We start from the raw sequence: 17,245 nt of genomic DNA, 5'->3' as shown, positions 1-17,245 counted from the left end.
GGGAAGGCAACTAGTCATCACGACCTATCGTCAACTCTTGGGCTACTCTTTTACCAACGAATAGTGGGATTGACCGTCACATTATAACGCTCCCACGGCTGAAAGGGAGAGCATGTTTGATGTGACGGGGATTCGGATCCGCGATTCTCGAATTACGAGTCGAGTGCCTTAACCACCTGGCCATGCCGGGGCCTTATAGTAACGTGAAGTTACTACAGTCTTTTCTTGAATAATTAACTGATTCTACTATTACTTCCTCTGTTGATCTTATTACATTTAATATTTCAATTGTATTAGTTTTGTCTTATACAATATTCTCATGTCAGTTTTTTATAATAAAAGGGAAATATGTTACTGTATATTACAATAATCGCATTGTGCGTGTCTTTTTTTTGTTGTTGTAAATTAAGGTAAACACCTACAACTATTTATTTTTCTATTATTATAATTCGCTAGCTCGTACTCTGGGTTTCAATTATTTAATATAACTCTCATTGTAACTTCTTAATTTATTATTTTCCAATAATAATTATTTTAAATTTATTTAAAAATGTCACAAACATAGGTTCTTCCAGTTATATCAGTAAATAATATTGTTATTATTTTTTGCTGTTTGTTTCTTTGTTTAGAATTAAGCACAAAGTTACACAATGGGCTATGTGTGCTCCGTCCACCACGGGTATTGAAACCCGGTTTTTAGTGGTGTGATTCCACAGACATGCCTCTGTGTCACTGGGAGGCGCTTTTTTCTTCTTGCGTACTCTTCATCTTTCTATTGTTATGTAGTTATGTTGTACTCTTTGCATCTTTCTATTGTTATGTAGTTATGTTGTACTCTTTGCATCTTTCTATTGTTATGTAGTTATGTTGTACTCTTTGCATCTTTCTATTGTTATGTAGTTATGTTGTACTCTTTGCATCTTTCATTGTTATGTAGTTATACTCTTTATCTTTCTATTGTTATGTAGTTATGTTCTTTGCATCTTTCTATTGTTATGTAGTTATGTTGTACTCTTTGCATCTTTCTATTGTTATGTAGTTATGTTGTACTCTTTGCATCTTTCTATTGTTATGTAGTTATGTTGTACTCTTTGCTGTATATACAGATTTCTTCTCAGTTCTTCCATAATCGTGTAAATAATCGACACTCGTGATGACGAGAAACCCACTTGATGTAAAAATGTATTCTCAAGACAGCTGGTATTGGTATTAAAACTTTAATTAAAATAAAGCACAGAACAATATTTCGACTTTCTTAAGCCATCTTCAGGTTAACAAAGAGAAATACATAAATAATTGATACTGTTCTTAGGCCTTCTTGTGCTCTCGTGATATTACCTCACCTAACAATTCGATATTCATCACCATTCCTATTTTCAAGTAAATGAATGTAGTTATCCTTAGGCCTTCTTTTTTATCTTGCTATTAAGTTCACTATTTGCATGTCTGCTAGACTTCTTAAATATTTTTTTTTTCTGTTCTCGCGTTAGTAAGTGGTACCAATTCAGTCTTACTGATCTTCCTAGATTTTTTTTATCCTTCTTCTGTTTGAACAGCGTCAAATTATCCTACTAAAAACATCTGACACGTATCCTGTACGATTTTATTTTTACTACTTCTGTCTTTATCCCATCTATGATTTTTAGTTGCGAAGTCGGTACTGCTAGTATAATACTAATACAAAGTTCTCTCATTTTTGTAAAAACACCACACTTAATTAGCTTTTGTTGTAACATGACTTATTTTGTTGTTGTTGTTTTGAATTAAGCACAAAGCAACACAATGGACTATCTATGCTCAGCCCATCACGGGTATCGAAACCCGGTTTTAGCGTTTAAGTCCGCAGATATACCGCTGAGCCACTGTGGGGCGATTTATTTTGTATTAAAGTCGGTAGACTGTTTTGATCGGAAGTTAATATGTATGCAATGCAATTTAGATGTTATATAAACTCTGAACATATCATAAAAATGTTGTACATACTTTTCTTATCATATACAGTAAAATTATAAAATTTATATGTGTGTGTATGTGTGCGTGGGTGTGCGTGACAGGAAACGCTAATAAATAATTTATATATATAGGTCTATAACGTACGATACACGTTGAAACAAAAAAAAAAAAAACAGTACAATTCGACTTTGCTCTGTTCACCTATTCTTAAGTCACCTACAATTGTAAAGCATGTCATTGGTACAAAAGAAATGTCGAGTTTAAGTGACGGATAACCTCGATTAAACTTCGTCTTCTTGAAGACGGCATGATCAGTAAAACGTCCCTTTGGCCAAGTACATTATTAATACTTAGGGTGTGGCGCCATCTTCACAAAGCTTCGATCGTTTCTATCGATTTCTCATTTCTTTGTCAAACTTCTCTTCAACCAATAACTCGTCATGCAGCCATAGATAGCAAGTTAATCAACTGATTTACGTTTCATGTGCTAGAACTCCCAATATGTAACAAAAAAAGAAAAGAAAAAATAACTCTCTGTAACTGTAAGATTTAACCTCACACTAATTTTATTATTCAACATAATATACGTCTTTCATTAAGAAAATTGAACGCAATTTCAATTATTCTCGGTTGAAAATGCAAACACCTCAATTTCAGCTGTACATTATGCCACCTATAAATAAATTTTACAATTAGTTCCTTGACAAAATAAACTTTTAAAAGGACTGTATGAAAAGATTAAAACATCACAAATTACGATGTTTAGACAAATTCATAACGTAATGAGTCGCAGGAATTTGATGACGTAAGATTATGCACATGAACACTGTGTTAAGTTTGTTTTACACGTTTTAAATTTAAATTATCACATGTGATTACACGACCAATAACTATCCTTTGTTACTGTTTTGTCTTTGTACATGAAATTGTTTATTGTTGTCTTTCATCATATGTAGCTATAATTAATAATTACTAATATAGTGTGCTCCCGCTGACACTAAAGTCGCTTGACCAGTTTTAGGAAAGTCCAACTTGCTATTTCTCTAGATTTTTTTGAAAAATAAGCGGGCTACTTCAAGAAAATATGAAATAAAGATGTATTTGTTGGATCAGAATGTCCTTTTTAATTCACCATATACTAATTTAAATTAACTTAAGTGTGTAAATAATATTTCAGTTTTGTGCCGAATTAATTATTAGATATTATGTAGGGGGTCAATTGTTTAATAATTATGTTACAAATGTCTTTTCTTCTTCTTCTTTTTTTTTTTTCACCAAATGTAAAATTCATAACATAATCTGCGTCGTAGAGTCGCAGAGGCACACACATCCAAATTAACTTACCTTATAGTATGGTAAATTAATAAAAAGACTTCAAAATCCCATAAATATCATATATGCATCACTATTGCAAAAGACGTAACTCTTTATTAATCTGAAGATGACCTAAGGTCGAAACTTTGTTCTCTGCTTATCAACAAAAGTGTTAATACCCATAGCAGCCGTTCTGAGATACAAAAGGCCTAACTGTATTTCTTTGGTTTGTTGGCTCAAACTATATTGATGAGCCATGAATAAGCGAGAGTATAGTTGAAAGCAGATGGTGCAGCGAATCATAAATTCATTAAAAGTTTGCGTCGCAAATTATATTTTACTTTCCGTGAAAATAAAATAAACCTGTGATACAAAAACATATTGTAAGAAAATAAATAAATAATATTGTGTTAAAAGTCCTTACCATTATTCTGATTTATCTATATATACACAAGGCACAAAAATCTATAATTGTCTCTGTGTCTGTCTGATATCTAAGTATTCCTAGGTAACAGTGTCAATATCAACCAATATCAACCATCATTACTGCTGTTACTGAGCATGTATTATCATTGGCATAACTTAAATTCAGGCCCGGCATAGCCAGGCAGGTTAAGGCATTCGACTGAGGCACCAAACATGCTCGCTCTTTCAGCCATGGGGGCGTTATAACGTGATATTCAATCCCACTATTCGTTGGTAAAAGAGTAGCCCAAGAGTTGGCAGTGGGAGATGATGACTAGCTGCCTTCCCTCTAGTCTTACACTGCTAAATTAGAGACAGGTAGCGCAGATAGCCCTTGAGTAGATCTGCGCGAAATTCAAAAATTACATTTAACTACATTCACAGATGGCGCCACGTCCTCACACACACAAATATTAAATCTTTAACAGCATATACACAAGCGTTCTATTTATCTCAGATAGAACACCAACGCTCTCTATTGAGGAAAGCAGTGAAAAAATGGCCGCTACTATTGCAGTAATACATAAACACAGATGAAGGTTGTACTCCAACTGATAGGAAGAGCAGTTTCTTGAGTCATGCCCACTTTATACTTTGACCCGTGACTTTACAACATTGACCCGTAAGACACTTCTGCGGCCAATGACCGTGAATTAATCAATAATGTGACACAGTATAGAAAGATATTAAAATGCCGGGTGTTGAAGGCGGGTAACAGAAGTACCTCTATCACTAATTTTTTGGCTGCTACTTCTTTCTATAGAATCATCAGGACCATCGCACAGTGTATACCATATTTTTAGTATATATATGGTGAGTCGTTAAAGCTTATACAAAACCTTTGGTGAAATAATAATACGTACTGTAATAATGTATTATTCTATAAATAAATCGTGTAAAAGTTATTATTTTTGTGCTATTTATCATAGCATCCACCCTCCCTCCATATTAGTTTTTAAGTTCATAATCTAAACAAAGATGTGTGTGTTTTCTTGTAAAAAAATCACATCGGGCTGTCTGCTGAATTCACCAAAGGGAATGAAACGCCTGATTTTAGCGTTGTAAATCTGTAGACTTATCTCTGTACCAGTAGGGGACATAAACAAACGACGGGTACCTTAACTTGTATAAAATGCACATTTAAAAAGAAAATAAACTTTGATAGATGTTGTAGTGCAAGTTGCTAATATAAATAGCGCCTGTCGTAATCCAACTGTCCACAACCATTGTCTGAGAAAGCTTTTTTTTTAAACCTTAAAACATTCCCCATGAAAAATTTAAACTAGCAAACATAAATACCTCTTCTACCCTCGGTAAGTAAGCGATAAGTTTACTGTTTACAACGTTAAAAATCGAAGGTTCAGTTCCCTGTAACGGACAGAAAGCAACTAGCCCATTTTGGACTAAGACAACACCAATGTTGTAAACTTTCAATAATCGATTGACGTGCAGTGATAATTTAATAGTATCATCGGTAAAATAAGTCATAAAATTAACTACACATGTCGAATCGAAAAATGTTTGTAAGTCGCATTCAGAACCAGTGTAAAATCAGAGGAAGTTTGTTTTTTTGGAATTTCGCACAAAGTTACTCGAGGGTTATCTGTGCTAGCCGTCCCTAATTTAGCAGTGTAAGACTAGAGGGAAGGCAGCTAGTCATCACCACCCACCGCCAACTCTTGGGCTACTCTTTTACCAACGAAAAGTGGGATTGACTGTCACATTATACGCCCCCACGGCTGGGAGGGCGAGCGCTTTAGCGCTACGCGTGCGAGAACCCGCGACCCTCAGATTACGAGTCGCACACCTTACGCGCTTGGCCATGCCGGGCCTCAGAGGAAGTATTAATGGTTGTTACTTACATTCAGAACCTATGTAAATTCAGAGGAAGTGTTAATTATTGTAAGTTTTATTAAGTATGTGTGTAAAATCAGAGAAAGTATCAATAGTTGCAACTCGCATGGAACAAATAGCTAAAAACCTTTTGCAAAAATTAAGTATGATATAGGGATGGTAATGCCAAAAAATACAGGAACAACGTAGGGATAAATACATAATAAATACAGAAATACCTACAAAAGTATTCAGTACTTTACTGGCTGCTTATGCAGGTATTTTTGTATGGTTTTGTGTATATGAAGCATTTAAACTCGAATTCATACAACTTACACTCAATTCAACATTTAGCTGTAGATAAAAGTTATTTTAGGAAAGATTTGGCTGCTTACGTAATGGATTTTTTTACGTATTCATTCCTACCTTAATTCTGTACTTTGGGGCATTGCCATCCCTCAAGCATACCTAAAGCATACTTAATGTACGCATTTTTTAAAAAATTTACTTCCCCTGTTTTTTAAACCAATTTCAATGAATTAGGTTGATGAGTGGAAACTTTTTATTTTTATAATTCAATTATAATATATATTGTTAATATCAATTAGTTTTTTCGGTTTCCATAATTTTGAATTAGACTAGAGTCCATTGAAGCTGGAATGGTTCCTCCAGGATGGTACAAGTACCCCAGAGTGCTAGACTGATTATGTCGACTCCACCACATGCTAGGGTCTTACTAATTAATAGAGAAGACATCATACAAATTCCAGTACATGAAGTATGATATTATGCATACACACAAAAATTTGGCTTCACTAAGAAGTTGAAGAAAAGTAGACCACTATATAATATATGTTTTGATAATTAAGAAACTAGTATTTCTATACTCAGGCATAAATAACGTGTACATAGATTTGACAGTTGTATAAATACTTAATCTCTTTAATGCATTGAATGTAAATTTTGACAGGTACGTTTGGTCAATAAAAAGTGGCAAAGGGTTTTTATATAAGAACAATTTATGATGTCATCTAGCCACCAGAAGTGAAGGTGTTTTTTAAGGAACATGGAAATTAGATATTCTTATAAACTGAGCTTACTGCTAAGTAGTAATTTTCTTTTTCCCCTTAAAATATGTGTGGCACAATATATAATAATAACACTATATGCATGTAGAAACTGCTCGTTTGGGTTGAGAAATTTTTTTACGTAGAGGAGCGAACAACGTTTCGACCTTCTTCGGCCATCGTCAGGTTTACAAAGAAAGGAAGAGGTAACTGACCGGAAGCTGACCACATGTTTGAAAAGTTACCCCATTCTTTCTTTGTGAACCTGACGATGACCAAAGAAGGTCGAAACGTTGTTTGCTCCTCTACATAGTGTTTTCTCTATCCATACCAGCCATTTTACATATATAATTTTCTCTACAAGTGGGTTTTCTCGACATCACTGATAATGATACCACTGTTATTCTAACTGTGAAACACTCCATTATGACAATTAGGTGCTCATATAAGGTTAAACGCAACTTTAGCAGTTAATTTTAGGTATTATACAGTAATAGATTGAATGCGGCAGCTATATTTCCTCAGCCAATCCCTAGAACGAGACACTGCAGCGTTTAGTGATACCCGTAAAATCAAATGAAATGTTAACTGTCGTAACTCACATTGAGTTATCTCTAAAATGTACTTATACTGTTGGGACAAAAGAGACAATTCTCCCATAAAATTTGTAGAGCGTAATTCTAGTATTTTTATATTGTGTCATTTTCTCACTTATAAAATAACTAATTTTCCAATTATAAAATTTTATACGATTTTAATAATAATTTATTACATATATTTTCGGACACAGTTCATACCATCTATTGGGTTTCAAGCAGTTTTTGTGAGCATACGAAAATAATATGAGTAGTTTTAAAATTCAAAAACAGGCTTCCAGTGGCATAACGCTATGTCTGCAAACACACACTACAAGAAACCGGGTTTAGATACTCGTGGTGGGTAGAACACAGATAGCCCATTGTGTATCTCTGGATTTAATTCAAACACACAATTCAAAACCAAATTATGTTTTATGATGTTCCATATCTAAGTTTTCAAAACAAATAAAGGTTGTCAATTGTCAATGTATTTAATAGTTTTAAATAGTATATCGACGCTATTATCGAAAGCAGAAGTATATTATTTTAAAACCCCCACCCATTCCTAATAGCTAAAATATTAGGTAAGAAACCGCTGTCTAGACCACCTTTAAAACATAGTGTTGATATGAAAAGGGATTTCATGGAGTTAAACAATTTAAACATATAGTTTACTGATTTAAAGGAATGTGATTGGATGACTGAAAGCTTAATTGAGTATCTATATAAGATGAACACAATTTTCAACTGTTCTATTTTATGTATGTTTTTCTTATAGTAAAGCCACAAGTGTTGAGCCCACCGTGGGGAATCGAACCGCTGCTTTTAGCATTGTAAATCTAGAGACATACCACTGTGCTAGCGGGGTGCTCTATTTTATGTATTACCCTTTTGATAATGTTAGATAACTGCTCTTCCGCTTCCTTCAGTATCTCTAAATAGTCTAATTTCAAATATAAAATTCAAAATAGCAGTATATATTGTTCAGATATAAAAGTGATATATCCTCCTTAAGATTAATTTTTAAAACCTGAGATAAAATATTTGAGGAAAAATCTCTTTATGAGATTATGTGTATGTGATAGTGTGTGCGTATATATATTTCTAACTACCCAATTTCTCTTTAACAAATTTCGAAGAATTACGATGAATCAAAATCAGAAATAGCTATTCACTTAAGGAAGCTAATTCTTTTTCTACTGCCACAAATTAAAACTTAAGAGCTTTTGCAGCACATGGAGAGTTTCCTTTAAACGCCACGAAAGTTTGGCAAGTTAAGAGACAATCAGTTCTCTAATAAATTCTAATGGAGCCCTGAAATGACTATTAGGTTTCGAATGCTGCACTGAAGTGAATGTTTTTATAAATTTTCTAAGATTATTCCTACTTATATCCTTTTTTTTTACCATTTCTGTTAGAAGGATAAGTGTTTAGCGAATATATATATATATATATACATGTATGTATAGATGTACGATAGCTTGGTGCTCCTGATTGAACTAGGTAACGTTATACAGGGGATAAAGTGACTCTAAATTAGCAGAGCCGTACTATTGTGATTGAGCATTTTAGACTGACCGAGACCAGCTGGAAAATGTTGATAATGAAGTTATGGTGTGTGGAGACTTAGTACATCGAATTACAAGCCCCACCAATTAACTCTGTGAATAACACGAGACGTCATACAAGAAAAAGTAGTAATCTGGAAACAAAATTTGTTTTATTAATAACTAAAAATGTTTTAAGTTGTTATTTTTGCCTTTTTTACTTTTACGAAAAGTATTATAAATACGAATCAGTTTGTCTTTATATGTATGTGTGTATGTCTATATAGTATATATTTAAATGATCAATAACCTTGTGTTACTAACAGACATTTTTTACGTGTATTTTCCTACAAAATATGATAACTCTGCTGTGATTGTGAAAGTATTGTTACATTGGTTTCAACAAACAACAGCACTTAGCAAGTTATTTGATACACATTATAAGAGGTGTGTTCGGAACTGAATAACATGTCTCTGCATGCATTCCTTCAAGACTTCCCCAGGACTACAGCTTCCAGTGTAATTTGACGTTCAACTTGTACAAGTTCTTACCCAATGCAATGAATTAACCTGACCCGATAATGTTGCCTGAAGTAAAGAAAACCGAAGAAAGTTCGCATACATAATGCACTTACTTAACATTTATTATTTTTTAGTTAACAATCCAACATTGAGAAGAAAGATAATGCTTCATTTTTTCTGTTAGTCCTGTAGGTAAATAACGATTAGAGAAATGTTTTCGAGTTCTTCTTTGTTGATAAACGTAAACAATGCTCAATTTTAATATTGTTTGTTTGTTTTTGAATTTCGCGCAAAGCTACACGAGGGCTATCTACGCTAGCCGTCCCTAATTTAGCAGGATGAAACTAGAGGAAGGCAGCTAGTCATCACCACCCACCGCCAACTGTTGGGCTACTCTTTTACCAACGAATAGTGGGATTGACCGTCATATAATATCGCCCCCACGAATGAAAGGGGCAGCATGTTTGGTATGATAGGATTCGAAGCCGCGACCATCAGATTATGAGTCGAACGCCTTAACCCACCTGGCCATGCAAAGCCGGTTTTAATATATTAACTGAAACGAAATACACGTATAAGTTCGGTTTTGATGTTTATTTTAATAATTGAAATCTAATGAAATTTTCTATTACTCGCTCAGCGCCAGAGTTTATTTTTCAAACATTGGATTCCGTTGGAAGCTGCTTTATTTTCATCTACAACTTAATTAATTATTTTTATTTGAACTTTTTATTTTAATACATCTCTATATATACATCTGTTTGAGGCTGAACTTTAGTGGATTCGGTTCCAAAAGGTTTACCAAATCACTTCTTATAAATAACAGTTTCTATTAAAAATTTTAAGTTATTTCCAATATATCATACATCGAAGTTCTCTCAGTGAGCCATTAGTAAATTTATGGACTTACAACGCTATATTTCATGGTTCGATTCCCTGTAATGAACAGAGTGCAGGAAGTCTATTGTGTAGCTTAATGTTATGATAAAGCAATCATGTAACAAATATCATGGTGAGATGTCTTTTCTACGTTGACTATTGTCTTTTGACCAATATTATTGAATAATCATGAACTTCATTGAAGTGACCTCAAGTTTATTGGTATATATGTAATGTTATAACGGGATTATGATTAAAACCATTCTCGTTATTTCAGCTAAATTGCTTTTAACTGTTCATATGAGCAGTTGTTCATGTTTTATGTTGTCATTTCTATGTTTTTCATGTACCATGTTTAGAGTATTACAATTAACTAATTCCGAAACATGAAATATTGCTGTAATTTTACACGTGGAGTATCCTTGACCAAAGTTTTGGCATGCATACGTGTGACATAAATGGACCATAGTACTATTTAATGGATCGAATACAACTACTTGTACATTCACACGTGGCACATTCTGATTGTTTGGATAACAGCCAGTCATAGTGTAAAATGTTACCACGTGACTATGCTCTGTTGCAGCTCACTTTCATACAACAGAGGGTGAGTAATCCCGTATTTTTTGTGTTTAATTTTATTCGCTGTTCCACTATTATGTACAATATTGTATATATATATATACACAAGGCATTGTCAGTGTGAAAAACCCTATCTTATAAAAAGAATCCAGCCATACAGAGTGAAGATATCAGACACACAAGCCAAGTTAGAGAAACAGCTGATGCAACCTTGTATACTACTATTACTTTTCTTATTAGTTGTTGTAAAATAATATTCCTGTAACTAATAATAATGATAAAGTAATAATTTGGCTTGTATGAGTGATATATCTACTTTATATATGGTTGGACACTTTTTATTATTATTATTATAAATTGTTATTTTTTTCAGATTGACAATGTTCCTAATTATTGACACGATATCCTTTTTCACATATATGGTTGATAAAGTGATACTTGAACTCTGCGTTCAATATAATCGGTTTTGGCTGTTATCTGTCAAACCCTAAATTAGCCAATTATAGAATACATTTCTTGTATAGCTGCTACTGCCCATTTTTTCGAAATTGGCTGATTTTCGGCTTTTCTCCAAAACTACGCCATGCAGCTGGCGAGATCCATGTTTAGAAACACGTGCTTTGTATGCAGCCTAAAGTGAATCGTCGTGAAACACTACAATAAAAAAAAAGTTGTAGTTTGGATTTTACTTTAATGTACATTGTTGTTTGGAAGAAGTTATTTTTCATGAGTTAATGCTTCTATTTTAAACTTGAGGTATACAAATAATATAAACGTCAGGGTAAACGCAATTTAGGGTTATTTTATTGCTGACAAAGAAGCGAAATTTCGTGAAAGTTTGAATGTCGTGTAATGCAAATACGGTGTTTCAAAAGTCACTGCATTTGTATTGGAAAGCATAGATACGAAAGAATAGTAAATTTTTGTCTTAACTGTTTTTCTTGCTGTGTGAAAAATGTTGATTTTACTTTCACATTTAACTTTCCATTGTTTTAAACTGCGTATTTAAAAATAGGATCAGCGCTTTTGGTTCGTGTAATTTTGGAACTTCAGTACCTTATATATGACAAAACTATCTGTACTGTTTGGCCTCTCTTAAATTATTGAAAGTTATTTTGCTTTTCCTAAAGTTACACTTGGCATCCTTTGAAGTTTTCATGGGTTACTTGGCTTCTCCTGAAGTTACCATAGGTCACTTGGTTTTTCTTAAAGTTGCCGTAGGATGCCTGACCTCTCTTTGGTTTCTTCTGTAGTTGTTATAGGTTATGTATATTCTAAAGTTGTCGTAAATTACTTGACTTCTCTTGAAGCTGCCCGAGGTTATTTGGCCTCTCTTGAAACTCCCGTAGATTACTCGACCACTCTTGAAATTGTTGTAGGTTACTGTTCTTACCCTGATATTTCTTAGTTTCTCCTTTGCAATATTAAGCTTTAACAGAATTCACAATATATTCATTGTATCGGAACTCTGAACTGGTATTTTTATAAAAATTCCATCGCTAACTATTTAATGATTATGTTACAGAGTTCTTTTCTTTCCAGGTAAAATTGAAAGTGTAAACTGTGACCCAGTTTTGTATTCACACATCTAAATTTAGATCACTATAGGGTGAATTAAAAACAGCTCAAAAACTCAATAAGTATTTTATCACCACTTGTTTTATTATTCAAAATATATCTTTTGCTCAACCAAATATAATGTGACCAGATTTCGGCGAGACAGTCCTGATTACGAGCTGCAAAAATATCCTACTTTGGGTACTTTAGCACTAAAGTAGTATGACTGCATATATGTTTGTTCTGTCCTTGTAAAATATCCTTCATTTTCATATATTAACATTCAAATGCGTAGATAGTCATACACTTATTGAGGATATAATATATGAAACTAGTTTGTTTATTGTATCATAAAACACCGTTAGGAGCTAGTCATTGGCCTTTCTAGTATGACGTCACTGAAATATATATATATATATCAGCGTTCACTGCATAGTAATATTGTTATAACTGAGAGAACAATATGACATTAGTTTGTTTTATTTCGGGATATACGCTAAATGCGCAAAACATTTTGGCAATTTATTTATAACTCTGTTATGTCTCAAATTTTGCAGTTTTTATCGGTCTATATACAATTATCTCCATAACATTTCTCTTACAAACACACTATGACATTATATCAATATCTTCAACAATTTTTTTTTTTCTTTTCAGACAGTTTTGCTAGATAATTCCTATGTTTAGGTTAATTATAACTGCTGAAAATAGTATCGTTTGCTTTATGCAACAGACAGCTTTATTAATTTTTTATACTGCACTTCAGCAAAAAAGTCTTTGGTTGTTTAAAAAATATCCTCGAATAAGAATTATAATCGTTAGATGATATGTATTTTTTTATGAATATCTTTATTTTCAGTTCCATCTGTCTGAAACGCATTCCTGTTTGTTAAACAAAATAATATCTAAAGAAACGTATAATAATAAGATGGTGTGCATTTTGTACGAAGAGAAGTTTAATCTTTTTAATGCAGGTATTTTTTATTCATCAGTTAGATGTCTTGCTGTGGACTCCAGGAAATTTTGTCAGTTTAATCTAATATCATCAATCTGCTGAAATTAAATGTCATGGCCAAAAAGCATTGTCCGTGAGAAAGGTTTATGATATTTTTAGTAAGTTTAACCTAAACTACTAATACAAGTTTAAAGAAAAACATTATAAGTAAACACAAAAATTACGGATTTTATGAAAAATTGGATTTTAAATAAGTGTTTTATCTTTGTATAAAACACACAGTTAGTTAGGTTTGTTGTGATTTATTGTAAACCAACTTATTATTACAGCTTAATTCTATTACAAAATACAATAAAATCTTACCGAGATCAAATTGCAATAACACTTAAAATGCAAAATTAATTAGTCTAGCGTTGCAAGTCCGTAAATTTACCGCTCACCCATCGAGGAAGGTTTAATACAACCCATGAAAACCTTAGTTATTGATTAATTATAAACTCTACAGCATGTTTTTCTCAAACAGGCGTTTTCCGGTTTTTTTTATAAGTAAGCTATCGATCATTCGTTATTAATATGATATATCTCTTAAAAGTAATAATAGTTCGAAGGTTATGTTTTGAAATATAAAACGCAGTAACTGATATATTTGACAGTGTTAATATTATTTTAAATTATTATTAAGTAACTGATTTCTAAGTTCTCAGTCTCTTTTACAGAAATGTGAATCACTTGCATTGCTAAATAAGGAAGCTGAAACATTTGGAAGAGGAGCCCGTTTATCAAATTGAGCACAACTTTTTAACTTACATTGACCTCCTCTTTACTAGTAAACTGAAAATCTCAACCATGGAAGACTTTTATATTCATTCAAATGGAGTGAGGTCGCTAGAAAACACTTGGCAAGAGACAGTGAATCAATAGGACAGTATATAGTACATAGTTAAAAACCACTGGTAATATTAACAAAGAAGATGGTATTCACGTGAGAGGTCAACTCCTGTCTACACGAATCCTAGGATTGTCACCCATCACTAGCTCGACTGTAAATTATAAATGGTAAAGTATTATTCCATCTCCCTAGACACAACACTCGACTGCAGTAAACAAAACCAACCAACCTTATTTTGTTTTACATGTTAATTGAAAATGGAGAATTTAATCTCTTTGCTAGATATGGTAAAGTATTCTAACATGAAGGTAGCAGGAACATTCAATCATCTGCTGAATATTTTTGAAAACTACAATCTATCACTTGACAATCTTCATGAGCAAGAGTGTAATAGCTCCTCCACTGTGTCTGATCGTTACAGTGCAAACACGTGTAAAAGATTTGGTTCCAGAGGTATTCTGAGTACTATTTTGCACACGATGAAAGTGATAGTAGACATATGTGCGAAGAACAAAAAGTTGCAATAATTTTCTTTGGTGTAGACCAGAAACTGTTTATTGAGGACATCACAAACTAAGCAGAAAATTGTACTGTGGGTACAAATACGTTTGCAAAATCTTCAGTAGAACTAATTATGCTTGCTTTGATAACTTTGATGGTTATATTAACTGACAAATATCATTACCAGGTCACAGCTTTTTAAATAAAGTATTAGATTTACAGCTGGATGCTACAACAATTCGATTTTTCGCAATCGTGTTCTTGATCCTGAGTCAATTGATTGTTTAATGTTTTCAAATGTAGAAAAAAAAATCTTATGCTGTAAACCTTGACCATCTTCTGTGAAGAGGACGTTAACTGTACACTTCCTCTTTCGGAATACAAGTTTGATCAGTTGCAGAAGTCGTCCAACTTCTCAAGTTCAAAATATTTCATCACACTTATTTGCACATGGTAAAAGATGAGCTCAAAGAGACGTGACTAAATTTAAGGTCTCTTTGTGACTCAATTCTAACTTTGTCAGCCACACCTTGTTCTTGGGAATATTTTACTGAGTGTTGAAACTTCTCAAGAAGAAACTCTGTAGCGAAGCAACAGATTAACGTTTTAGTGACTTAATGGTGATGTCGGCTCTGTCACCAGGTTCCTAACAATATTTCTAAGAAATTTCATCACTAAAGGCGCCGTCCTTCTTAAGTATGTTATTCGTTTGTTTTTGTCCTGAATTAAAAAATGAAACATACCTAATTACGCTAAGAAAATCATTGCACCCGAAAATCCAACAGCTTTTCTAAAAACGTTATTTACTGAAGTAACGTTAAGTGTGAGCTAAATATATTATATCACCTCAAATCCCAAGCGGTCATTACTAGTGTCCAGCTGAAATTACCAATTTACTCGTTGAACAGTGACTCTAAATGTTCAACAAGGAAAGGTTTGAGGCTTCATGTGGGTAATCCTGATGCTGAAGGTAAAACAAAATTCAGAAAATCGAAATTTTATAAAGGTAGTGTGATAATTATTATGAAATCATGAAAATAATTCCGGCAGAACGGAGAAAAATTACGGGTTTAAAAACGTTAACAAAGTGAATAAGGCTCATTATTAGCAATAATAAATTATGCGTGTTTCTTTTACCAATTTCCTCAAAATTATGTTATATTCAAACTTGTTTCGTAAGTGGAAAGTTACAGTACGGACTATAGGTGTTGTGGCTGAAGGATCAATCCTTGATTTTTAACCCTACTTAAAGCCGTCTACCTTATCACTGAATAATTGTATTTTTAATATTAAAAATATCAATTTTATTTTACTAACAGGAGTTTACATCAACAATGAAATCAGTTGCAAATTTATGAATGAAGTTACATATATCCTGACCCAGCACATTATGTTTTTAAAACGCAACAAACCAAAGTATGATGTAATTCATACACATTAACTATCACAGATTGTACTCCACCTTTTAAGGAGATTGATACCATAAGACCAAAGTATACTTATATAGTTACTTGAGCATCTAGCAACCGGAGAAATAGTTGACAGGGGACAAAGTATCCAACAGACAAATAAATATTTATAAAATACAACCAATATAACTAAGAGCGACATCGCTATTGTTGGTTTATAACGTTTCGTTACTTAGAAAATATTTTAAAACAAAGTATTATTCAAGTAAAAATTCACATCGAGTGTGTATCGAATGTCCATCAATCATATCTATGTATATTATAAACTGTTCACACCTATCTTATATATACCTATATTGTGTAACAAACCATTCAGGACAGAATAAAACTTGTGCTGTATTTCAACCCATTAACTATATACAAAGGTGTAGAATAGCATTACGTTTGAACTGGATAAGAGTTGTGATACATTTGTAAGCTACAGATGTTGTAAACGTTTATTCATAAACTCATATAATGTGTGAGAACGAAAAGAAAATTACTAAATTGGTCAACAAAATGTCTTATAAATATCCAAAGCTTACCTTGAATTTATGATTCGAAGCTCCCATTACAGACTGCACTCTATCCTAACAGACAAACTTAATTATCATAAAATAAACTATACACTCTTTAAAAAATCTGTAAACTTCTCTCTCGTCCACCGTTCCCTCCTTTGCACTTCTTAGGCAAGTAAAACACAGCTCAGACAATGGTCAGTCACACTTTTACGGCTAATTCTCAACTTATAGAAATATAGTTTACCCTCAATCAACAAGTTACTTTTTCACTCATGCTAAAGCCATGAACGATGCATCCGCCAAAGCCCAGCAGTAAGCGACTCGTACCGATATGCGCTCTTGATGTTTCTTGCTGAGCGTCACTGAAATAGAAAGACACATAATTATAGTAACATTCTCCACCTCGATGCCATTTGTATCAACTACATTGTCTTAGTGGTGCACATGTACTCTTCTTCTACAAACTATTGGCATCACGTTTTACATCCATAGTTTATGTACACACGTATATTTGACCTAATAATCTATAATTTTTAAGGCGAAACGTTGAACTATAACAAGGAGGTAATAAAATTTATATATATATATATATCAGTAGAATAATAAAAATTAAAGTAGGCCTAATAATAATATG

At 32.9% G+C, this 17,245-nt stretch overlaps 1 protein-coding gene across 8 annotated transcripts in view; it reads right to left on the bottom strand.

The window, feature by feature from the left end:
- LOC143255805 (uncharacterized) overlaps positions 1-17,245 on the bottom strand; it is a 158,842-nt gene that overhangs the window by 126,779 nt on the left and 14,818 nt on the right. For all 8 annotated transcript variants that reach the window (XM_076512057.1, XM_076512058.1, XM_076512063.1 and 5 more), the window contains one exon: positions 16,636-16,973. In XM_076512057.1, the coding sequence (XP_076368172.1) occupies positions 16,636-16,662 (27 nt within the window). In that variant the 5' untranslated portion in view covers positions 16,663-16,973. The remainder of the gene's footprint in view (positions 1-16,635; positions 16,974-17,245) is intronic.

This window comes from Tachypleus tridentatus, chromosome 7 (assembly GCF_004210375.1).
Source record: "Tachypleus tridentatus isolate NWPU-2018 chromosome 7, ASM421037v1, whole genome shotgun sequence".
Taxonomy (NCBI): domain Eukaryota; kingdom Metazoa; phylum Arthropoda; class Merostomata; order Xiphosura; family Limulidae; genus Tachypleus; species Tachypleus tridentatus.
This window is presented reverse-complemented; position numbering and strand designations above follow the sequence as displayed.